The 27,094-nt window shown below is 30.4% G+C and overlaps 1 protein-coding gene across 1 annotated transcript; it reads left to right on the top strand.

Moving 5' to 3' along the window:
* Positions 1-289: 289 nt before the first annotated feature.
* Positions 290-27,039, top strand: LOC120772260 (calmodulin). The gene is made up of 5 exons (XM_040100762.1): positions 290-431; positions 1,265-1,414; positions 8,966-9,140; positions 21,014-21,256; positions 26,877-27,039. Exons 2-5 carry the CDS (start codon positions 1,412-1,414, stop codon positions 26,903-26,905), a joined length of 450 nt encoding a protein of 149 aa, XP_039956696.1. The 5' UTR covers positions 290-431; positions 1,265-1,411; the 3' UTR covers positions 26,906-27,039.
* The last annotated feature ends 55 nt before the right edge of the window (positions 27,040-27,094 follow it).

Genomic DNA, 27,094 nt, shown 5'->3' with positions numbered 1-27,094 from the left:
GCGAAAAGCAAATGTTGAAACGGTAAATTAAGAAGAAGCAGACCAATGCGCACTTGAATCAATAATCAGCACAGCAGCGCAAAAAAGGCGATGGATGGCGAATATGAAATGAGGAAATATAACACAAGAGACGGCAACAGCACTGAGCAGAGCGAAATTGAGATAGATGTGAATGTGTGTGGCGTTGTTTGTGTGTGCTTGTATTGCGGCAATAGCGATGGCAATACGAGCCAGCGAGCTGCCGTTTGCGTTTGGAACAAGTTGCTGTAAAGTGATTTGACGTAGCCAACCGTTAGCGCAGTTGCAATTGAGTTGTTGACCGTGTCGGACTTACAAATCGAATAGTCTCTCGTCTGTAATACAAATATAAGAAAAGTATTTCAGCTGAAAAAAAAGTCAAAAAGCTGCAAGGAATATTAATTAGGCAACGGGTATATTTCCATTTATTCTTACAAAGTTCTAGTTAAATATTATTATAACGAGTATTGTTTCCTATAAGTTTTTTTACACTGCTAAAGTTATAATTTATGAAAAGTTTGTCTACAAAAGCGTATATTTGAAATATAGAAGTTTTTAAGTTAAAGTAAAATTTGAAAATTTTCAACTGGAATACACGCGAATTCGCCTTCACCCAACTTTTTGGCTCGGGCACGTCGTGTACATACGTAGCTGCAAGTACATGTGAATGTGTTGATGTGGCTATAGCTGGCTGACAAAACGAATTTGCCGTGAAATTTGAAAGTAGCAAAAACAACAAATAAAAGAAAATTTAATAAAAAAAAAATATATACATATGTACGGAGGGTTTGAGTAAACGCAAAGTATGCGCCTGCAAAGTTATTGCGATGAGTCTAACTAACATTTGATGTTTGGCAAACGCCCATATACCAACTAACTGATATTTAAAGTGTCCCAAATTTGCTTCGGGAACACCTATATACCTCTAGTTCGTATAGAAAAAAATACAACATTTATGCGTTTAAAATGTGTATCATATTTTACGATTATTGCTAAAGTAAATGTTTTTCCAATAAAATTTGTAGAAACAAGGGTAAATGAGTAATTTGTAACGGTTTTTTTTTTTTTGAACGCGTTATGTTACTATAATACTAAAATAATAAAAATATATCTATATTAAAACATGCATACGTATTTTAACGCTACGTAATGTTTGGAAATAATATAATACAAAAAAAAAAAAACAAATACGTAAAAAACTCTTAAAAGTATGATCCTCCAACTTGTATTGGTTTTGATTTTCCAGGCTGGTTAACCCTTAAGAAACTACTCCATAGAAGTAATAGCATCACAACGGTGACAGCGACAATTACAGCAGCGAGCAACAAAGGGCGCAGATAGTTAATTTTTAAATTTTCACCTTTAACCAACTAACAAAAACAACACAACAGCAATGGTAAATATATAATTTACACTATTATCACTATTTGTATTAAAGTTATAGCGTTGGGGGGTTATTAAGTGCTACTTTTAACTTTGAAACTTTGTCTAATAGTCCAAAAAGGTTTTTAAATCATAAAAACGCTATTACTATTTATTTTCTTATGAGTGCTATTTGCTCTTATTTTATCGCAATATGTGCTCATTATTCGTACAAATTTAATTATTCATGTTCTTTAACATATGTACATAGTTGTTACAGCCTTAAATTTTTCAAATTTATTTCAATTACATTATTTTTCACAAATGATAAATTTTTCCTCTCCTTACAAATTTGCGTTATTAATGCGAGTATTTTGGCATAAATTATCTCATCATTTATAAATTACTATTATAATTTTTGGTTATTGTTTTCAAATAGACATTGTTTACACATTATTTGCTTTTAATGCTTTTGAAAAATTATATGTATTTACTTTTCTTGTATAGAGCTTGCAATTGGTTACTTGTTTTTCTTTTTGTTTTTTGGCCAGCCATGTGATCTTTGTGTTTACTTATTTGCCTTTACCAAAAAGTTGCGACAGTAGCGTAATGCGAAGAAAATTTAATGTGTCATTCGCTTTAACAATTAATTTTTGGCCAAGTGTGAAAAATGTCAGCAGCGTCATAAAAAAAATAAAACACACGTTCACACCATAAAGAGCCGAGTGCGAAAAAGTAAATACTTGACTGAAAGATAATCTGATGATAATAATATCTAGATACATATATACGTTTACATGTAATTATTTACTTTTGGCATTACATGTATGGAAGAATATGTGGTTCGAGCTAAATAAATTGTTTTTACTTCCACATTTGTGTAAATAATTTTGTAATAAGCAATTTAAAATATGGATTTATAATATTTATGAATTTAGAAAACCTATTATTTGAATTACTTTTACATCAAATTGGTAATTCTTACAAATATTGCTTGGTAAAATATTTCACCAAATTATCGATAGCTTAACTAACAGCAATTAATCGATATTAATGAAAAGTCGTCACATACTTCCGGAATTGTAACTGAAAGTTTAACGCAAATGTTTATAGTTGGCTTATTTTTTAAAAGAAAATTGCTAAAACTTTAATGACAGATTTTTGCAGCACGTTTTTCCTGCTCTTGCAAATTGTTCAAAGAATTTTTGGAACGAAGAGCTGATAAAAAGAGCGAAGCTAATAAAGAAATAGGCTACCGGACCAATAATTTTCATTTACCCCTTCACTAACGCCTAGCTTTTAATATTTATCTCCTGATTAAAAAAAAACCACTCATCACAATGGTATCTCGCCGGCGCTCTCGTTACTGCGGCGAGTTCTGCATTCCCCTTTTAGTGCTTGCTCAAAGGCTCTCGCGCTCACTGGTGAACCGTTTCACACAGATTTGACTGTCAGTCGAATTTTGTTGTTTCCGTTTGTTCGCTACTTTTGCATTGCCTTTAGCAATTTTCGGCTTTTGCACTTTTGCAATGCTTCCAATTTCTTGCCAACTGGCTGATTTAGGACGTTGTTGTATATTGAGTTAATGCAACAGGGGCTAATTTTTCTCTCCTATTGCCTTTTGTGTATACATTCTGTTTTCTCTGCCTAGGTTTGTTTGTTGCTATTTGCTAGCAGCAGCGTATGTATATAAAGTGCTTTTACACCCGCCAAACTTTTTTTTCTCTTGTTTTTTTTTTCAACCATGCGCATGTTCTTTATTTTCGTCTCGTTTTATTCGCCTCGTTCGTTTTTGAACCGTTCCGTACCGCTATTTTGCCGCATTGCGGTTATCGCCGTCTGCGGCTATTTCAGTGTTTTTCGCTTTATGTCGAAAACTGGTACCGGCGAGCAGATTTCATTGCGCCTCTTCTGTTGTTTTTGTACTTCACAAGGTAGTTGCTATTCATCATCAGCTAAATTAGGAGAAATGTGAGGGGAGAGAGGGGTTTCTGAAATGTTAGCATTTAGTGGCGGGTTGCGGCATATAGTTCGCAAAACTGTCAGCGGGCAGGGGTAGTTGATTTGTCGTTTGTTTTCACTGCTGAAATAATAGGGAAAAAACACTAAAAATGCCAGAAGCGTTCTAGCAAAGCAAAGGGGTCAACAGATAGAGGCGAACGACGGTTAAGTTCAAAATGTGAAACAGGACAAATGTGGGAAGAAAAATATACATACAAAAAGGTAGAGATGACGAGTTTTGATAAGTATGCTACAAAATTAGCGATAGGCAAATTGAAAGCGACAAGCAATGTAGAAAAACCCATGAACCTTTTTTTATATACACACGCACATGCATACTTACGTTTTTCAGTCTATACATAAGGGGTGTATGTAGATAAATATTTAAAGTTTATGTTCTGTTTGCTCTTGATAATATTTTGCACTTTTATAGCCGCTTTGAGCTGGTAATATTATCTTAACGTTTCACGACTGAAAGTTATACAATTACTGTAAGGAATATGTCCATATGTATGTGTGCATTTGGTATATCTTGACTTTTTAATCTCCGATTAGTTTATAGAAAATGTAATCGCATAGTTGCAAGCGTTTGTGTGAAAATAAAATTAAATGCGGCGACATTGTCCCACGTTGTATTTTATGTTTCTAGAGCACTTTGATTTGCCAACTACTTGAAAAGCAAATTTTTAGCAAACCCAAAATTTATATTAATAAAAAAATTATAATTACTTAACTTAATTATTAGTTAAGTGTTTTCATTATATATTTAAATTAACTTACTTAAAACATAATTTTTATTCAACTATATTTTAAATAATTCAAAATTAAGTAAGAAACGAATTTATTTGACAAGTGTTAACGCCATATTATTTTTATTGACACATTTCCAATAGAAATTCTAATTTTCCTTGAATAGATAATTTTTGTAAACATATTAATTCTACGCACACGTGTTGTTAATATTAGCCAGAATTGCAATTTAAAAACATGTATAAAATAGATTTCAACTAAAGGCCTATCTATTTACCTTGCATACGATTATTTAGCTATTCATAATTCAAGAATCAGAACATTTGTTGATTCCTCATGCTTATTTCGGGGTTTTCTTGAAATTTGTACAAAGTTGAATTATGGATAAATATGTACATATGTATGTATGTAAGTATATTCATAATATTACTAGAAATTTGGTTATGTGAAATCACAAACCTGTCTAAATACCTAACCGTATTTGTGCATGCAACCGAACGTGGCCAAAACACCCACAGTAAGGTGTGGGCCTGGCTAATGTGTATGTGCATTTCTGGTGAAAGCGCATGTATGTAAGTTGCCAGCTGATTGCCTATTTCGTTGGCGTGACGATCTACATTTTAACTGAATAAATAGTTGTTGGTAGCTTGCGTGCGATTTAATCTATGTATTTTACTCTCGCAAGCTGCAATTAGTTCTATCTGTTGGTAATTAAGCATATTATTGCTGCTGGAAATACTTAGAATTCAATTTAATAGATGTTAGAAATGTTAGTTTAAACGAAAAATTAAAGAGAAAAATGCTTATAGCGTTCCACTTATTATTTATCAAATACTAATTTATAAATCCTGCCTATAATTGTCTAAATACGTCCTAAGCTTGGACAACAAAAAGCCCCAAATCGAAATCAGTTGATAGCTCTTTGCTGATAAGAAAGTTGGTTATTTTAACTTTACGTGCAGATAAAATAAAATAATAAAGTACGTTCATACATGCCTTAATTGGCGTAATCGAATTAGTTTTTTTCCCTCTATTTTTTGGCAGCGTTTAACTGATAAGCTTGTTATCTGTTATCGAAGTATTGAACACACTTTAAAAGCATTGTGTTTTGCCATTTGTGGCAGTAAATCGTTATCAATTATAACATGAAAGTATTATGTATGTATTCCTTTATATATTCGTAAATTATAATTTCGTAATGTGTATTGTTGGAAGATATCAACTAATTTCGGCCACAACAGGCAGCAGTCACAAAGTTATTGTAAGCGTTGCCATGTCGTCTGCGCCTTTATTTATACTTACATGAATGTATGTTTATCTGTATGTGTTGCATACATGAATGAGTGAGTACATATATGAATATGTAATGCATTGTGTAAGCAAGCATCAGCTGCTGCCTATGATCGTGCTGTTGTAAAAAGCAACAGCTGCGTTATTTGAACCACAGAAGTATTTTAGGTATTTTCTAAATGTATGTAGTAGTACGTAGTATGTACAAACTCACATAAATGTATTTTACGCACATTACGATATAGTATTTGCTTTCAAGCAATTTTTTTAATTAGTTAATTAATTTTTTTATAATTTTTTTTTAATAAATTTTTTCATATATTTTTTTAATATTTTTATTTGATATATGTATTTATTATATTAAAAAAATTTAATATACATATATTTTTAATTTTTTTTAATCTTTGTTTTATACATAGTATATTGTTTTTATTTCTTTTTTATATTTTTCTTTTATTTTTTTTATATACTTTTTATATACTTTTTAATACATCTAAAACAAATATTTGAAAAATAATGCGTTACAATTCTTAAACACAAAATAACAATATACAAATACATATGTATGTACATATATAATTGATGAATAATCTTTTATCCATATACTAAAACATATACATACATATGTACATCTACTACATACACACATTTGCCTACAATATGTGTATGATTTTGTATGCTTTATGAACTAGCCCATGCTTCTTACAAATGTAAATATATACTACATACATATTTATGAGTCATGAATGAATGTCGGCTTCCGATGTCGCGATCACTTGCGGCAGCGAAGTCAGCAGCATTTATTTTTGCCGGTTGCCTTTTGTTGTTATCTAGTTTATTTTGCGCTTTTTGTAGATCTACTTGTTTGACAACATTTAAGAAACTAGCGCGTGTGTTTATATGAATACGCTTATATGCTTAAGCTTTTATATACCAATTTTTGAATGTACATATATTTCCAGGTAAAGCAGGAAACTATGTATATACACTCATACATTTGCAAATTTTTCTTGAGTGCAAAATTTACACAGTGTGGTTCATGGAAAAAAAGTTGTTAATTAAGTTTAAGGTTAGGAGTCTATACTTTAGCATTTAGGTTAGAATTTCTGTTTTAAGAGTGTGTTCACACTAAATTTTAACATATGCAATTGTTACTTAGGTTACTAATTTGCAAATACTTTTTGAAAATATGAACTCTACCTAAAGTAAAGTTTTAGCGATGACAAAATCGATAATTTCTTCTCGATTAACGTCTTTTTTGATATTTTGTTTAGTAAACACAAAGTAAATTTCAAACAATTTTATTAGATAATACCAACAAATAAATATACATATACATACATATGTATGTACATATGCAATTACATATATATTTTTTAAATTTTTTAATAATTAGTGCGTTCGCACTTCCCACGCGATTCGGAAAGACAGTTTCTTACTTTCATATACAAAAAAAAGTTATTTCGTTGGCATGCAAAATTAACTCGTTTCTCGCTTTACACATCTATGTACATACACCCAAATATATATAATATAAATGTATGTACATAAATATATGTATGTATGCATTTGTGCGTTCATACATATTTATTCCCATTTGTATGCACAACTCCACCGCCGTTGGCTCATCCGCTGACGTCAGTTGCCATTTCGAGTTGTTGCTTTAAAAGGCATTAAGCGGAAATCCAACACGGTTTTGCGCATATATTTAGCAAATGATACATATCTGTTTCAAATTGTATTTAAGTTTTTCGTATCCATGTTTTATTTATTCGCCTGCTGACATCTTTTACGCTGTTTTGTTTTCTAATTATTTATTTTTATTTGTTTACCTGCATTTATTTACACTTTCGACGTTCCACTTGCTTTACTATTTGACGTTACTCGGCGCATTAAACCAGCTCTTTGCAAATACGATTCTGCATATCTAATCCGCAGTGAGATAAAATAATTTTTTTTTTAAGTAAATTTAACAATTATTTTGTTGTAGAGCTTCATATTTTGTGCGCAGCCGTTTTTGTTCATTTTTCCACACATTCCTTTCCCATGTGTAATATTTAATTTTCTCATCCAAGCGGCAAACGCAGTTCACTCTGAGCCAAACATACAATTTGATATATTCTAAAGTTTTTCACAGCTGTCAAGTAGTAAAAGAAAATATGTACATAGTTAAAAGCGGCAAAAAAAAAGTGCAGATTTGAAAACGAAAAAATTGCATTATAAAAGAGAAACAAAAGCAAGCCACCTACAACTGCGCCAGAAAGAAAGATAAAATAATAAATAAATAATTTATTGCAAAATAAAATATAAATTGTGCTTCCAAGATAACAATTTGTCGCGGCAGAGCCCTTTGAACTCTTTGCATGTGTCTTGTAGAGTGCAGCAAGTCAAAAACAATTTACATTGCCATTATCAGGCTTCGCAAAAATCTCAATTTGCCATTCCCTATAGCATAATTACTGAAATATATTTATATTTAATTGCGGCATTTTTATACCGTTTCAACCGCAGTTCAGCAAAACGGAACAAACAATTATAATTTTGATTAAAATACGTATATAGAAAAACGCTACAAAATAATAATCAACAATTCTATATTTCGAAAACATATTATTCAGTGTGGGAATACATTAATTTATATTTTTTTAAATAATACAAAATGGTGAGTTTTAGTTTTCGTGTTTTTGTAATAATTAATTAACATATCAAGGGGTGTAGTACAATAATTTCACTATCAGCTGGCAATAAAACGAAATAAATACAATTTAAGTGTTGCGTCAGTTGTGTTTTTTAATGACTAAAGAAATTCGTCACTTCTCAAGTAGGCTCCTTAAGGCTTATCAGCAATGTTTTTCAGAATTTGTAGTTTATGCTATATTAAGTTCCTGACCTCTATTTTATTATGCTGCACAGCGTTTGCTGACGTTAAAGCGCTACACGTACATCTGTTTTTTAAACAATATGCTTGTTTGGTCAGTATTCTAAGCCTGGATTAAATATACTATAAAAACGTAATAAGGGGCTGCGCTGTTTTAGTTTCAATCGAATTTTGATGTATGTGAAAGTTGACACGTTTCCCACTTTGGTTAGTTCTAATCTAGAAGTCATGTGTGTGGAAATGTGATTTGTGGGTTATTTATATTATAAATGATTTATTCATTTAGTATGCATCTAATCTGGGTTTACGTGTGAATCAAACTCGTTTTATTGCCATGAAGGTGGTTTTAAATAGAATAATCACTTAAATTGATGAAATGCTCTTTAAGAAAATTATAATTAATTGATATATTTATTATATATTTTCTATTATTGGAATTTCACAATTTTTATTTATTTTGATTAAGCATATTTAGCCGCTAATTTAAAACGTGCCTTCTACCTTCTATGTACATATGTATATTCAAAATTATATAGTTTTTTCTATTTTAAATACCATTTGTGGGGGAATTTTAGTGTTAAATAATTTTATTTTTCTAATATCATTCATATGTGCATGTTTAACTTTATTCTTTTGCTAATCATTATTTTTCCTTTCATATTCCAGGCTGACCAACTTACAGAAGAACAAATCGCTGAATTCAAAGAGGCATTCTCGCTCTTCGATAAAGATGGTGATGGCACCATCACGACAAAAGAATTGGGCACAGTGATGCGATCACTGGGACAAAATCCAACAGAAGCCGAACTGCAAGACATGATAAATGAAGTCGATGCTGACGGTAAGTGTTGAAAGAAAATATAATAAAATGCATAAAATTTTATTAAATAAAAAGCAATGAAAAGTAATAATAAAAACAAAAAATGCAAATATAAACAAAATATTTATCGCTCATTTGCTGCAAGACCGGCATAAGTCAAAAAAATCGATTTGCCAGAAAACGCGTTAAAAGTTTTCAACTGACTCCAACCTTACACGGAAAACAGGAATCATATTCTCTACTCAAGCGGAGCATATAAGAGGTATTCATATGAATTTTTCACTCAACATGAAATATGATATAACGAACAATTCTGCATCATTAACTCAAAAATCAAGTTTTTTGATTTATGCCGGTCTTGCAGCAAATGAGCGATATGTATTATATAAAATAAAAATAAAATAAAAAAATAAAATGAAGAAATAAAATAAAAAAAAAAAATAAAAAAAAAAAAAAAAAAATAAAATAAAAAAATAAATAAAAAAATAAAAATAAAATAAATAAAATAAAAATAAAATAAAATAAAAAATAAAATAAAATAAAATAAAAAATAAAATAAAAATAAAAATAAAATAAAATAAAATAAAAAAATAAAAAAAAAAAATAAAAACAAAAAAATTAAAAGAAAACAAAAAAAAAAAATAAATAAAATAAAAAGAAAATAAAAATAAAATAAAAGAATAAATAAAAATAAAATAAAATAAAAATAAAATAAATATAAAAAATAAAATCAAAAAATAAAATTAAAAAAGTTAAATATCATAAATAACAAAAATTATAAAAGAATCAAATAAAAATTAATCAAAAAATTAAAATAAAAAACAATAACAAGTTATAAAAGCAATAAAAATATAACATAATATGAATTAAAAGAAATAAAAATAAAATAAAGCAAAGTAAAATAATAAGAATAATACAAAAATAAAAAATAAACAAATAAAAAATAAATAAAAAATTAAAAAAGAAATAAAAAATAAATAACATAAAAAAAATAATAAAAAAAGCAAAAAAATAATGAAGAATAATAAAAATAGTAAAAACAATAAACAATAAAATTAAGCAAAACATAAGAATAAGCAAAAAGGATAGATAGAAAGAAAGTATATTTGAAATTTAAAATAAAAGTGAAACAAATGATAAAACAATATCCAAAGAAAAATAGTAATTAACTAACATGTTAACTGAAAATTAAAGGAAAAAAAAATACATTACGTATAGACTTTTAAATATTTTATATTTATAAATATTAAATTTTATAAAATTCTGGAAAATATAAATTTCAATAAAATTGAAAATACGTGATAAATAAATTATTAGTTAAAAAAAAATAAATTATTAAGGAAATAAAAGAGAAAATTAATAATAAAAGAAATAATGTAAGTGAAATTTAAAAAATAATAATACAAAATTTAAATAATAACACAATTAAAAATTTTCAAAAATAGTGAACTAAAAAAAATTAAATAAGTTAGTACCAATATTAAAATGAGTGCATTATAATAGTAATAAAAAATCAGAAATTATACTTAAAAAAATGAATATTAATATTAATGAACACTAAAGAAAAGTAATAATAATTGAATCAAAAATGTGTTCTCGAATTGTATTCAATTTATTTGAAACCATTAATTCTTAAAAGTAATTGAATGAGCAATTTAAATCAAACGAACAAAAATAGAATGACCGCAAAAAATGACGAAAGTAATGCGATGGAAATGTGCACATATGTTTCTATTAAATACTTAACGCCTGGCAACGCTAAAAAACATATAAAATATGGAATCACATTATTAAGCCTAAATCAAACCCACATTTTCTCGATTATTGGCCCAATTTACCCGCCCATCCATACACACAATGTTAACAAATATTTTTCAATTTCACAAAAAAACAACAACAACAATATCAATACATGTCTATGGCTTCATAGCGCATAAATAAGGATTCTAATGAAAGATAGTGTGTGCAAATTAATTGCGGAGGAGGTAACAAACAGCACGCGCTTTTATAAATTATTCGGAACATAAAACATGAAAAGGAATATACTTATAGGCGAAAGCAAACAGATAAAAACGAAATAATCCGAAAATATATAGATATAGAAAATAAAAAGTGATGAAACTATAGCAAAGAAAGGAAAAAAAGTACAAATTACTAAGAAATTGAAATAAAACAAATGTGTGTAGTGATGTTTATGTGTATGTTTGTAGTGTTGTAGTGAAAAACGCTAAAATTCACACTTGTCTGCCGGCTTTTGCCATACACAACACAACACAACACGGCAATATAGAGAGCGCTGCTAGCGGGCCTTAGAACATGGCGTATGCCACCATACTCATGTGGCGGCGGCGGCGGCGTCGTTTCGGTCCACCGGCAATTCATTACTGCGCGGTGTTGTTTTGCTGTTTTGCTTGCCATTGGAATGAGTGCGCCATAGCGCACAGCACCTTTGCTTTGCACTGATCTAGGCGCGCAGGCATGTGTGTCTATATGTTTATATCTGTATGTTTGTGTGTGTACGAATTTTTCGTATGGCGTACAGCCAAGATAAGAATAGCATATTAATAAGAATTTTAATCATGAAATAAAATATCACTCCATTGCTACTCTTGGCCGCATGCTTGGCATGCCTTCCGTTGCCTGGCTGCCTGTTGTTTTATCCCTTCTACATATTTTCTGCTGTGTTTGTTGTTTGTCAAGTTGTCTAAATGTCTGGTAATTTAACTTAACGTTATATCTCACACATACATACACACATACAGACATCCATATGAAGTGGGATAGCAAACAAACAAGGCGACGAGCGCATAGAACGTGGCAACAAGCGTTGAATATATAGAGTGGCCCATTGAAAATGCGATAAAAACGTCGAGGAAAATCACCAGATTATTCGCAAGTTCAACCATAAAATGTTTACTTGTAGTTTTACGAAGCTGTGTCGTGCCATGCAAAGAGCATGTAATGACGAATGTGCGCAGTAAAGCTGCTCGTAATCCAAACCACAGCTAGTAAATCCCATACAGCTAAGCAACTTAATTTTGCCATTTTGCAATTTCTCGCCACTTTGCCACTATCTCGGCACTTTAACCGCTATCTCGCCACTTTACCGCTTTCCGCCGCAGTTACAGCCATTCTCCCCGCGCTTGTGTGTTTGTGTGCGTTGCGATCGATGCCGAGTGTCCTTTTGACCAAGGAAATTTCACAATTGCACTGCAGAGCCGCGCCCCTTTAGCAACACCTCACGGCCAACTAACGCTGCACTTGTGTGGTGTGTGTGTCTGTGTTACTGTGTCGCCGCACCTGCACTGGTCATTGCGATTTTGCTTTATGCTGGGCGGCGACGCATTGCAGCTTGTCGCACCAGTGCCTGTGCTGCGTTTTCTTTTCACCTGCTACGCTAGTACCCCACAGCATCCCAGTGGCCTATAAGTTTTTCCACTGTCGCATTTTCTATTCCATATTCGTTTTCGTTTTTCATTGTCGTCGCTTTAGTTAGCGGCGCGTTCTTCTTCCCACCTTGTACACATTTGTTCGTCAATTGCACTTCTTTACACTCGCTTTCATGTCGTCGGATTACCCGGGATTTTGCTGCGTTGTGCAGAAGTAGCACATGCGCAGTAGCGCTGCAGGCATATTCCATGTGTTCTGCCTGTTACATGCTCATTAAATTCGCAGCGACGTGCTCCTCCAAATTACCTTGTCGTCGGCGATGTCGCAACATCAGCATGACAAGGCGAAAATTGTGTAGAACAAGTTATAAAAGTCCTTTTGAGTCTGTGTGTCGCTGCAGTTAATCAGTAGAAGCTGTTTGCTGCCTCCAATGTAGATATGTATGTATGTGTCCTTGCGGTAGTGGCAAGTCTTGGTTGGTGTTCGCTCTAAGTGCCACAGGAAAACATGTTATTCTTCGTGGCGGTGGCAGCTTTTAGAGTTGTGGGAACTTATGTACATTTGTTTTAATAGTATGAGGAGTTGAAATTTTAGGAAGTACGAGTCCCAGACATGAATACGCTTTTAATAAAAATTACTTATTTTTAAACCAATTATTCATAAAAGCTGTGAGAGTTCTTTACTAAAAGGTTAACAGTTGACAACTTCAATCAGGGTCGAAGACTAAAACCTTTTTTTGCTATTCCTAATAATATACTCGAAATTTGTCTGAAAAGAAAAAAAGTGGATTGGTCTATATTTTAATCCTTTACTTGAATTTGGCATGTTTCTTCCATCTCTTTTGTTATTTCTTTAATTACAATCCTAAATGTAGGCAACGTTTTAAGTGGATATGCCAATTACCTTAAAAATGTAGCATACAATTAGGCACTTTAACAAAAATGGTGTGAAGAACTTCATATCTGTACGAAATTTGGTACTTATTACTCTCCAAAGCAACGTTATAATCTCCGAAAAGTTTGTTCCGATCGAGCCACTATAGGATATGACTGCCATACAAACTGGCCGATCAAATTCAACTGCTTGAATGGAAAACTTTTTTATTTTACAAGATATCTGCACAAAATTTGGTACAAATTATTGTCCAAGGCAAAGATACAATCTCGGAATAAATTGTTCAGATCGGACCACTATAGCATATAGCTGCCATACAAACTGGCCTATCAAATTCAACTGCTTGCATGGAAAACTTTTTTATTTTACAAGATATCTGCATAAAATTTGGTACAAATTATTGTCTAAGGCAAAGCTACAATCTCCGAGCAAATTTTGCAAATCGCACCACTATAGCATATGGCTGCCATACAAACTGTCCGATCAAATTCAGCTGCTTGCATGGAATACTTTTTTATTTGACTAGATATCTGCACAAAATTGGGTACAGATTATTGTCCAAGGCAAAGGTACAATCTCCGAACAAATTGTTCAGATCGGACCACTATAGCATATAGCTGCCATACAAACTGGACGATAAAAAGCAAGTTCTTGTATGGAAAATTTGTTTATTTGACTAGATTTCTTCAGAAGATTTGGTGAGGATTATTCTCTAAGGTCTAAGCTACAATCTCTGAACATTTTTTTTCAGATCGAACCAATATAGCATATACATATGTACATATATAACTGATAAACTTGAAGGTTGCTTATACCAAATAACGTAACTAGGTAGAATTGCCAAACTCTTTCCGTTGTACTATGCAATTTTAATTAATTAAATTAATTTAATTTTCCTGATATTTAGCATATTAAACATTAAAAACGACGAAAAACAAAATTAAAATTTTTTTTGTTTTTATATTTATATTAATTTGAATAGCCGCTTATATTTTTACCGCCACTTCTAGTATTGCAACCATATGTCAATGTCTATAATATATTTAAATCAATATAAACATAAAACGCTTTCAGCTGAATCAAGCAGCGACAACAGCGCCGCCAGACGTAATTTCCATTGGCGTTTACTCTTAATTGGCTAATTTCGTTTTATTCGCGCATTTTATTTAATGACATTACAACACTTTTAAATATGCATGTAATTTCGCCAAGGAAATTGGCATTTTAGTCGCAGCGCGCGACCCGTTATTACACGCCCTGCGGGTGGCTATTAAATTGGCCATGACCTCATGCCGCTACCTGCCTGCTGTTCTATTCACTTTTCTTTTTATGGCTGCTGCCGCTTTTGCTACTTTTGCTTACGTTTTTTTTTGTTTTTGCTCGAAACAAAATAAACATTTGCCCAACAGCGGGGAATTGCTAAAGCAAATACAATAAAATAAAATAGGAGTACGGGAGCCGCTAGCAGCTAGCTATGTATGTGGGGGAGAGGCTGAAGGCGTGTACGCTGGCCTTAAAGGCGGTGAGGCGTGCGTTAATGTATTGTGTTGTGCTTTGTTTCGGCGAAAAGTAATTATAAAGCTCCTACAAACATATGTATCTATGTGTGTAAGTATATTTATAGCCTGTAAATAAGTATCTAGTATGTAGCAAACTGCCTCCATATGCTGTTGTGGAATGGCAAAGCAATTGCCTCAAATTCAATAAAAGCCGGCTGAAATGCGCACAGACACCTGTAAATGAGCGTTGTGGGAGAGTGAGTGACCGATGCGCGGCGGAGATACGGGCACATAGCGCTCTATATACGTGTATATATTCTAAGCTAATGCTATATACTCGATGTAAATATGTATGGAGCAGCTGTTTGTTTGCACATTGCTCGCTAAAGCAGTTCATAAAACGTTTAGTACAAAAATAATGATTCCTAAATATTTGCTTTGCTGATTTAATTTTATTTTTGAATTTTTACCTGAGCGTATTTACAAATTCTTTGCGCACATAAACGCATAAACGACCAGCAGAAACATGGAAGAAGAAAAAAACGCAAAATTCAGCTGCACCGAAGCTAAAATACCCTTCACAGTTGAATTTTTTATGGCTTAAAAAGTTATAAGAAAACTTTTTCTTGATTTTGATCGTTTAGTTTGTATGGCAGCTATATGCTATAGCGGTCCGATCTTAACAATTTCTTCGCAGATTGTAGCCAAGCTTTGGATAATAATTTATGCCAAATTTCGTAAAGATAGCTTGTCAAATAAAAAAGTTTTTCATACAAGCATTTGATTCCGATCGTTCAGTTTGTATGGCAGCTATGTGCTATAGCGGTCCGATCTTAACAATTTCTTTGCAGATTGTAGCCATGCTTTGGATAATAATTTATGCCAAATTTCGTAAAACCACCTTGTGAAATAAAAAAGTTTTCCATACAAAGACCTTGATTCGATCGTTTAGTTTGTATGGCAGCTATACGCTATAGTTGTCAAATATCTGCGATTTCGACAAATAAGCAGTTTACTGGTGAGAAAAGGACGTGTGTAAAATTTCAGACCTATATCTCACAAACTGAGGGATTTGGTATCTCAAAAGCTGAGAGACTAGCTCGCGTATATACATACAGACGGAGAGTTAGACGGATATGGCTAAATCGAATCAGTTTATTCATCTGATCATTTAAATATATGTACATATAATTTATAGGTTTTTGGGTGTTACAAACAGCGTGATAAGCTTAATATTTTCTAATAATCAGGGTATAATTATACTCTAATGCAAAGAGATGTTTTTGTACATATTTATATATTTATATAAGAAGGTTCTCTAAACAAAGTAGGAATATAGTATATCTAAATCTGTATAACATAAATATATATTTATATATTATATTTATATGTAAAAAAATCACTGTGGCGCAAGAAAAGCCAGAGAAAGCTAGCTGAAATCGACAGACAGACGGCGCAAATGAGGATTTCCCACAACAAAAAATTCGATTTTTGCCATAATTATGTACAGTTATGTATGTATATATGCTCCCGCTGTATAGACAGCAAATCGATTTTTCACTAATTTGCACACATATTTTGTCGATATATACTATATATGTATGTATACATATGTATAGTATGTTTAGTTGGCGGCTACGTGCTCATCGTGGCGCTTACGGCGGCGCCTTTTTGCACACTACATTTGTTAATGCTAAGCTATGGCTGCTGTAGCCGCTCTTGAGAAGTGTATGTGTGTGTGTAGGTGTGCACGAGGGGGTGTTGACGCTTGCCAAAATTTTGCAGCACAGACGGCCGTTAGACTGTTGCTGTCGGTGGACCAATATAGCTTGACAAGCAGCGTAATATTACTACGTGGCTGCTAAATATATGTATGTTTAGTAGTACATAGTTTTGTATTTTTTTATTTAGATATAGTGTAAATTTGTATTTTTTTATATTTTGTATTTTTGTGAATTTTTTTTTAATTTTTCTAATTTTTAACTTTTTTAATTTTTTTTTCCCTGAACAGGGTATAAGTTTGGCAGGAAGTTTGTAACACGTAGATGGAAACATCGGAGGCCCTTTAAAATATACATATATATGTACATACATATAAGAGATCTGCATGGCAAGCTGAATCGACTTAGCCATGTCGGTTTTCCGTCTGTATATACCCGAACTAAGTCCCTCAGTTTGTGAGATATCGGACCGAAATTTTGTACACGTTCTTTTCCCTTCAAGAAAAGAAGCATCTACATATGTACATACATACATAGCTGCCATACAAATTGAACTGTCGGTATAAAGTACTTGTATGATAAGCTTTTTCAGTTGATGAGATATCTGAAAGAAATTTGGTCTTGGTTACTATTTAAGACAATGGTGCAATCTCCGAAAAAATGTTTCAGATCGTATCAATAAGCATATATGTATGTACATATCGCTCATTTGCTGCAAGACCGGCATAAGTCAAAAAAATCGATTTGCCAGAAAACGCGTTAAAAGTTTTCAACTGACTCCAACCTTACACGGAAAACAGGAATCATATTCTCTTCTCAAGCGGATACCTCATATGAATTTTTCACTCAACATGAAGTATGATATAACGAACAATTCTGCATCATTAACTCAAAAATCACGTTTTTTGATTTATGCCGGTCTTGCAGCAAATGAGCGATATGTATGTAGCTGCCATACAAAAGATCGATCAAAATAAGTTCTTGTAAGGAAATTTTTTTATTGGTGAAGGGTGAAACCGAAGTTAGCGTTCTTTTTTTGTTTTTGTTTTATTTTATTTTTATTTTTTTAGTTTTTTATTTTTAGTTTTTTCTTTTTCTTTTAATTTTATTTTATTTTTTCAGTTTTTTTTTTTAATTTTATTTTATTTATTTTTTATTTAATTTTTTTTTTTAATTTTTATTTAATTTTTTTTTAATTTTTTTTTTTTATTTTTATTTTCACTTTTTCAAGTTTTTTTATTTTTATTTTCACTTTTTTCAAGTTTTTTTATTATGTTTGTAATTTTTATTTTTTATTTTTATTTTTATTTATTTTTTATTTTTATTTTTTTATTTTTATTTTTATTTTTTTTTTTTTTTTTTTTTGTTTTTTTTTTATTTTTTTATTTATTTTTTTTTTTTTTTTTTTTTTTTTTTTATTTTTTTTTTATTTTTTTATTTATTTTTATTTTTTAATTTTTTTATTTTTTTTATTGTTTTTTGTATTACAAGTTTACTGTTATGTATTTTTGTAACCTCTTTAGTTATTGAAAAATTTTTATGTTTTATTCGTGTCTTACTAAATTTCTTGCTTTATTTTTCATTTGCCCGTTATTGCTTTACGAAATTTCAATTTTAATTATTTGTTATTCGCCTTTAATTTGCCGTTTCTCTTCAATATTGCTTTTATAATATTTCGCGTTTTTTACTTTTTGCATTTTTACCTAAATATTCGGCATTCGCCGTGTTGCCGTCTAATTTTAACACACATTATTCTTGTGTTATTTATAGCAGTGCGACGTACTCACTTCAAACAACTGCAATTCTCACGCCAGCGAATTTTGTGTGTGTAATTCTATGTGCTATGATATATATTTACATACATACACATTTCGCTAATTTAAAAACAACGCTGGCAATTGCAGGCACAGCGTTTGCGCTTCACGTTGCCATGCCGCACAGTGGGGCAATGACCCGAAAAATAGCATTTCACTCATAAAAGAAATTATTTTGCGCCAAAGTTATGGTATGAACGAAAAAAAGCTGCGCGCAACAAAATATTTTATTTTTCGGTAACTTGAGCAACAAATTATATTAATAATTTTTAACAATAATTGACAACAAAATTTTGCGCTTGCATAAAGCGTGGGTGTATTACTAATTTTTTGTTTTGTTTTAATTTCCAAAATAAAATATTTTCTACACAAATGCATTAAACATATAAATTGAACCATAGTGATGCAGTGTTGTTGTTGCATGTGTTGGAATTGCATTTCTGTGCAGTGTGACCGGTTTTTTTTTGCTGTTTTTAGTTTTTGTTGCTTTTGGTTTTTTGTTGTTGGTGTTGATATGCAAATGTTGTAGTTGGCGTCGTCAAGTGGCAGGTCGCATGTCTTTTGGGGAAAGCCGCCACTATGATCACAAGACTTCCTTGTTCCCCACCGCTTCTATTAATTTTCTGTCATTCAAGCATCCAATTGCGGTATTTTTGTTATTTTGTAAATGAGTATGGCAGTTTTGTAAATGAAAAGGCGCTAAATTTAACATTAGCAAAAATGCGATTGAGTTTATTTATAAACAAGTGATGACTGCTGCTGCAGCGACAGTTGTTTTTACCGATAAAAATAAATTAAAAATGCTACAAGAAAAAAACCAAAAAAGTCAAAAAATGTACTTATGTTTTTAAATTATTTTTTTAAGTAAAATATTTAGTGAGATTTATTAAAACATTTTTTTTTAAGAAAAGCAAGAATTTTTACAATATTTTTTCTCAGTACATGGAGAGGATTTCTATGATTATAACGCAAGTAACGGTACTAAAGAGAATTCAGTTGCTTTTTAAGCGTGTTTATTCAGTAGAAAAATGGTTTTTGGTCCTATTAGGTTTGAAAGTATGTATGTATTTGTTTTCTTAGCATTGTACCATTGAAGAACATAACCTGAAATAAATAGTTGGAAAATATGGCAGACAAAAGTAGTGAAAAATCAAAGAATATTCTAGATCCGTCATATATTATAAAAATATAAAGTAAATAAACATGCAAAATATAAAAAATATAATAAAAATAATAATATAAATGGAAACAAAAAAATAAAATAACAAATACATATAAAATAAATAAAAAAGTAAAATAAATGAAATAATAATATACATACATACATATATTAAAAAACGATAAAATAAAATAAAAACAAAAATTAATAAATAAACAAGTAATATAAATTAAAAAAAAACATACATAAAAAATATAATAAAAAATTCAATCGAATATTATTATCTAAAATTATGCAAAATATTAAATTAAACGAAAAGTTAAAAAATAAAATAAAATTATTAACCAAAAAATAATAAAACTAAAGTAAATAAAAAAAATAAATAAAGTAAATAAAAAAAAAATAAATAAAGTAAATAAAAATCATAAATAAATGAAAAAATAAAAATAATAAAATGCATAAAAAAATATAAAGAAAGATTGAAGCGAATACAAAATAAATAAAAAAGTAAAATACGAAAATAAAATAAATAAACAAGTAATATAAATTAAAAAAAAAAACAAATAAAAAATATAAAAAATTCAATCGAATATTATTATCTAAAATTATACAAAATATTGAAATAAACAAAAAGTTAAAAAAAATATAAAAATTATAAATTAATAAAAAAATAAACCATAAAACTAAAGTAAATAAACAAACTAAGTAAATAAACAAAAATAAATAAAGTAAATAAAATAAATAAATAAATGAGAAAATAAAAATAAAAAATAAGAAAAAATTATGAAGAAACAAATTAAAAAATCAATATGAAATAATATAAAAACCAAAAGATAAAAAAATTAAAATATTTAAAAAATAAAAAAATCAAATAAGTAAAATAGATTAAAAATAAAGAAAAAAGAAAAAAATAGATAAAAAAACTAAGGTAAATAGAAAAAATATAAAAAAATGCATAAAATTTAAATAAATAAAAAATACGAACAAAAATTTAAAAAACAAAATTAAAAAATAAATATAAAATTATATAAAAATCAAATAATGAAGAAATTAATAAAATAATAAAGAACAATAATAAAAAAACAAGAGTATGAAAATTAAGAAAATAAAAAGGAAATTAAAAAGAAAAAAAAAATTTTTTTAAACTTTAAAAAATTTTGAGAAGAAAATTAAGAAAATAACTGAAAAAATAAATAAAATGTGTAAAAAAATAAAATAAACGAATATGAAATTAGTAAAAACGATTTAATTAAATTTAATAATTAAATAGAAAAAACAAAATACTAAAAAATAATAACTTATTTAGAAATAATAAATTATTTAGAAATAATAAATTATTTTAAAATAATAAATTATTTAACTGCTTTTTCAAAAATTTTTATCAATAATATTCTCATTTTTAATTTTTTTCAATCAGGTAATGGCACCATTGACTTCCCCGAGTTCTTGACAATGATGGCACGTAAAATGAAGGATACCGATAGTGAAGAGGAGATCCGAGAAGCCTTTAGAGTATTCGACAAGGACGGCAATGGCTTCATTTCAGCGGCTGAATTGCGTCACGTCATGACAAACTTGGGTGAAAAGTTAACAGACGAAGAAGTGGATGAAATGATCCGGGAGGCTGATATCGATGGTGACGGTCAGGTCAATTATGAAGGTAAGTGTTCACTGACAAATTTATAATAAAATATTAAAAAATTAAACATTTTAATTGGTGTGCGAAGAGTCATTGTAAAAGTGTTATTATGTTAACTTATTTGTGCTGGTCTACTTAGCTTGTGATGAAACGCAGAAATAATTGGTATAAATCTTTGAAATTGGAATGGAGCAGCGGGTTAGCTGGGCGGCTATTTTAGAGAGTAAAGTAGAATGTGTGATGAATCGAGCACCAATTGGTATAAATCATTAAAAATGAAACTGGTATAAAATAAATAAACTGGTATAAATTAAGTAAACTGGTATAAATTAAATAAACTGGTATAAAATAAATAAACTGGTATAAAAAATAAACTGGTGTGAAATAAATAAACTGGTATAATACTAATGCTGATAAAGTCTGACGGTTATACCGCTTTAATGGTTATCCAATAAGCGACATCTACAAGGAACGTACGATTAAGTAAACTGGTATAATAAAAATATAGATAGAGTATAGCGGTTATACCAAATTAATAATACAGATTAACCGAAACCTAGAAGGAACGTTTTTCTCGCTCACTCACATAAAATTTGTTTTTTACAAGACAGCGCAGAACTTACTCATGTCCCGTAGAGAAGTGGCTTATCGAGGACGTAACACGAAACTAGGCACGATTTGCATTTGATGAACTTAATTACAAGAAAAAAAAAATTATTTTAATCTGGAAGTGAAAGGCGTAGATAAATATTTTCTCCTAAAATTACCACACAAAAGCACTTGCGCCTGCTGCCACACCTGTGTAGGAGCAAGATGCGCTCAATTCATCTTGCTGCCTCATTCAATTACGCACGCTTATTTGTTTAGGCGCACGTGTACGTACACAGCAAAAAGCCTTTGTAAACATTGCCCACTATTTGCCGCAACATTACAGCGTTGTAGTGGCGCTTCTTCAATCTATTAGCCAATTTATTTGCCTCTTTCACCAATAGGCGCACGGACATCATGCCGCCACGGACACGCAACCAGCTGCCAACAGCATGCGCGCCCCATCCCTTGCTGCTAACAAAACAAAAATCACTTATAAATGGTTTGCTAACCAAACACACAGCACACAACACACAATTCCGTGTGCTCCAGCTAATCATTTCGCAAACACAATCTATCAACACCCTGCCGCCCGCACTAATGGGCCGGTGGTCGCCTGCTGTTACCTACCTGCCATATTTTTTGATATATTAGTTGACCTTTTATGTGTGGTAGTTTTTGTTTTTGTTTTTGTTTTGTTGTGGTAGTTGGGTGTGTGCACAACACTTTTATTTACATTCACCAGGTGTGTGGGCAAACAGAACGCAACAACCGCCGTCTGCCAAGCTCTGCTGCCCGGCATTAACACACAGCGCAGTGATTAGTTTGTATTAGCACTGTCCGTCCATCAACCTTCATCTTCATTTTGCTGCGTTGTTGCTTTTTTTTTGTTTTTGTAACAGTGTACGCCACGAGTATTGGCAGTGCAGAATTGATGGTTGTCATTTGAAGGCACGGAAGGCAGTAGGCACCACAAAAAACATATATTTATATTGTCTGTGTGTATGTGTTTGTAAATACTATCAATTTAATGTATATAGATGTTTATTTAACGCCGTGGGATTAGTCGTTAGTCGTTGAGCCACTTTCAAGTGAGTGAACCCCATTGCTGGTGGGTGGTTGTGGGTAGCTTGTGGGTAGTAGCTTATTAGCTGCCATAAATTCAATTGACTTAGAAGTTAGAAGACTAAAGATTATCCCGTTTTGCTTAAAAAGACATACGCGCTTATACACAGGCACAAACAAATGTAGAATTTGCACTTTGTTTTCACATTTTATTAGGTCCTCAGTGTATTTTTTGGCTTTGCGCCAACTGTGGAAGGTTTCTGCTTTGTTCCGTCTTTCAAATACTTCTTGTTTTTTTATGTTTTTTTTTCTTATGCGTCGCTTAATTTGTGCTATTTTATTGTTTGTGTATTTTGGCGAATTTGCGAAAAAATTCCGCTTAATTTACTTATCGGCTCCCGTTGGTCGGGGGGAGTTGCGCAAGGAACGCAAACAAATTCAATGTTAATTGGTCACTTTCGCCAATAGTTGATTTCGCCTTTTTATTTGCCCTCTAATTTTTTGCGGTTTGTTTAGCTGATTGTTGCCACGTTGCGGCCCGTCTCTGCTTAGTGTCTTTTGCACATACATATGTACATTCCACACGTTTTGTTTTTTATCTTCTGTGCTGTGCTCTTAGTCACTCCGGCATACATGCCTTTTTAGCGCGATCACACGTCATGCGGTATTAGTAACGACTTAATCAGCTGATGGGTTTCTTGTAATTAACGAGTCATAGTGTTGAGTGAAGCATGTTGTGGTTGATGTGTATATTGTTGTAATAGCATTTCAATGTAAATTAGTTCAGGAAATAGCCATATAAACACTAAAAAATTATTGCGGGAAAACACGGAGGCAAAAAACATTTATCACTTAAGAATGATTACCTCATAACATTAAAATGTCGATTTGTAGCAGTTTTATTTGTATTTTCCAATAATTTTCGCTCAATGAACGATTTTTATTGTAAGATATATTATGCATTGAAAATAAATTTTATTTTGAATTATCAAAAGTAAGTTCGAAAATTCATTTTGAGTTATCAAAAGAAGTTCGAAAATTCGAAATTAAAAGTTACAAAATATTTTGCCACAACTCGAAGCTATATTCAGTTAGTTACATATGTACATACATACATATGTATGTATGTATATTCTAAAAGGAAGTTTTTATCTAAAAAGAATTTTGAAGTAAGTTCGAAAACTCGAAATTAACGTTTATTCCATATTTTGCTAGAAATCAAATCTACATATATTGCACGTAAACCATTTCATTTTGTTTTGAATAGAACTTGGAAGTAAGTTCGAAAATTCGAAATAACATTTATTTCATGTTTTGCTAGAAATCAAATCTAAATTGCACATAAACCATTTTATTTTGTTTTGAAAAAAGAAATTCAAAGTTCGAAATTTCGAAATTAAAACTTCCATATCTTTTTTAGAAATCAAATCTAAATTGAACAAAATCACTTTATTTTGCCTTGAATTGGAATTTCAAAGTTCGAAGATTCGAATTTAAAATTTACCTCTTTTTTCTGCAAATTAAAGCCGTATTTAACTTAAATTATTTTTCTTATTTAAAAAAGAAAATCAAAGTGAGTTCGAAAATTCGAAATTAAATTTTAACTCATATTTTTTCTGCAAATCAATGCTGTGTTTAAGATATATATTTTTTTTACTTACATAAATAGAAAATCAAAGTGAGTTAAATTTTCTCCGTATTTCAACATTATTTAAGAATTTTTTAAGAAAACATATTGGAAATATTATGCTGTAGATTTGATTAAAAAGTTTCTTACCTCAAATTTTCTATTTCGAAACTCACTTGTAGGGCTTTCTTCTCATTTCCATACTATTTTTCGCACATTTTGTTATATTTTCGTAAGAGCTATAAACAGCTTTGTCAATCAAAATTCTAAATTCAAAAGTATTTAAACAGCTTGGTTAATTAAATTCTAAATTCAAAAGTAAAACTCATTTCAAAAATTCTACACCATAGCTTTTCGAACTAATTAAGTCACGCTTTCGGTGCTAAAAATAGTTTATTTCTAATACACGAAATGTATCAGCTTTAAATAACTACTTATAATGATATCATCAATTTTCTACTCGTCATTTTCTTGTCGTTCATAACTTGGCACAGTGTTACGTAAGCGCAATCGATTATTGTTTTCTCCATTTTTTGCTTCAAAAAATAAACTGCAATTAATACAATATTCCCAGCCATTGCTTTCCAGTCCGTTGTGACTCACGTGAAATGTCAGTTTATATTTACTTCAAATTGTAAATATTATTATGAATGAGTTGCTTTTGTATATTTCAGTGTAGGTGGCACCTATTTCTCTCCATATGTTTATGCCTTTTATGCCATTTCTTATTTTTTACGTTTTCATAACGTGTTTCCAGGTGGGTGCTATTTTAAATATACTTTAAGTAGTGTTACACAATACTGTGGTGAATATAAATTATAAGTGGGAGTGTTGTGGTAACTTTCATTTGATTTTTATGAAAGGCATTTAAGTGCAGAGTGGCGCTATTTCGTTTATACTTCAGTAATGAGCTGCATACCCTGTTAGATAGATGGTACTCCAGCGATTAGAATTAGACTAGTCATTTAAGTGGTTTTTTATGGCGTTGTGCTTCATGGCTTTACTGCAAATTGTTTGGTTTAGTGTCAAGTTTCCCAAAAATATAGTTTTCAAATCATTTTCATTGTATGAGTATTTGATTGACCTAACATTTTGAGAGATTTTCCACTACAAGTCGTAAAAAGTGAGGTTAGAGTAGTAATATTACGAAAGTTTTAGTTTTACAGTTGAACTGCCATTACTCGTACTTCTATAACTCGAACTGTTGAGTTTGCCATTTATCTCAGTTTCTCATTTATATTAGTTTCTTATCTATAGAAGTTTGTTATCTATTCAAGTTTTGCTATGTATACCAGTTTTTTCATTTACATCAACTCTTAATTTACTATTATTTATTAATACCACTTTTTTCCGCTGCCATTTATACCAGCTTACAATTTATACCAGTTTTCCATTTACAGCCGTTTTGTTATTTGTGGCAGTTTGGTCATTTATACCGGTTTGTAGTTTATACCAGTTTGCAATTTATACCGGTTTATCGTTTATACCAGTTTTGTAATTTATACCAGTTTACAATTTATACCAATTTGCCATTTGCAGTAGTTTTGCCATAATTTTTATAATTTTTTATTAATACCATTTTTTCATTTATGTATAAGTTGTCATTTATGACAGTTTTGGCATTTGTACAAATTAGCCATAACGTTTTTGTAATTTGTACCAGTTGGTCATTTGAACCCCTTTTGCCATTTGTACAATTTTGTCATTTATACCAGTTTACAATTTATACCAATTTGCCATTTGCAGCAGTTTTGTCATAATTTACATATACATATGTATATTTTTTATTAATACGATTTTTTTTCTTTTAAAAGTTGTCATTTATGCCAGCTTAGAATTTATATCAGTTTTTCATTTATACCAGTTTTGACATTTGGTAAAATTATTCATTTATAGCATTTTTGTAATTTATATCGTTTACAATCTATACCAGTTTGCAGTATATACCGGTTTCAACTTTATACCAGTTTGTAATTTATATCAGTTTACAATCTATACCAGTTTGGAGTTCATACCGGTTTCAAGTTTATACCAGTTGGTGACTTATACCAGCTCATAATTTATACTAATTGATAATTTATACCAGTTTGTAACTTATTACTTATCATTTTGTTCGATTTACTACTCTCCAAAGTTTCAAAACATTTGCTTGGATATCAAAGATTCAGTTGCCTTTCGTGTATCTACTGACGAATATTTTTTCTTCATTGAAATAGTACCGAAACCATATTTTTTTATAGAATTTACTGACTCACACCAAATGAAATGTTTTATTTTATATTTTAGTGAATATTACTTTTGTAATACATTTTTTTATTAACACTAAACTAATTCCCTTTCTTTCTTGCTCCGCTCTTGCAGAATTCGTGACTATGATGACATCGAAGTGAGCAGATAAATTACTTGTTTTTAAGCCTTTCTATGTTTTTAAGATGTTGACGAAGACTGTAGCTGGGCGCAACAACATCGCGCGACGCTGTTGCTATGGAAACCATGAAAAAGAAATATAAAAAAAATATATAAATCTTGAGCAAAAGGGAGAATTAAATATATAAATAAATATTAAAACAAAAAAGAAG

Source organism: Bactrocera tryoni, chromosome 3 (genome assembly GCF_016617805.1).
Source record: "Bactrocera tryoni isolate S06 chromosome 3, CSIRO_BtryS06_freeze2, whole genome shotgun sequence".
In the NCBI taxonomy this organism is placed as follows: Eukaryota; Metazoa; Arthropoda; class Insecta; order Diptera; family Tephritidae; genus Bactrocera; species Bactrocera tryoni.
Note: the sequence above shows the minus strand (reverse complement) of the source record. Positions and strands in the feature narration are given on the sequence as shown.

What these genes read in the sequence shown, in the direction of transcription:
- LOC120772260 (XM_040100762.1), top strand. An exon ending in AAATGAAGTCGATGCTGACG is followed by an intron (nt 9,141 to 21,013) that starts GTAAGTGTTGAA and finishes TTTTTCAATCAG; the next exon opens with GTAATGGCACCATTGACTTC. An exon ending in CGGTCAGGTCAATTATGAAG is followed by an intron (nt 21,257 to 26,876) that starts GTAAGTGTTCAC and finishes CCGCTCTTGCAG; the next exon opens with AATTCGTGACTATGATGACA.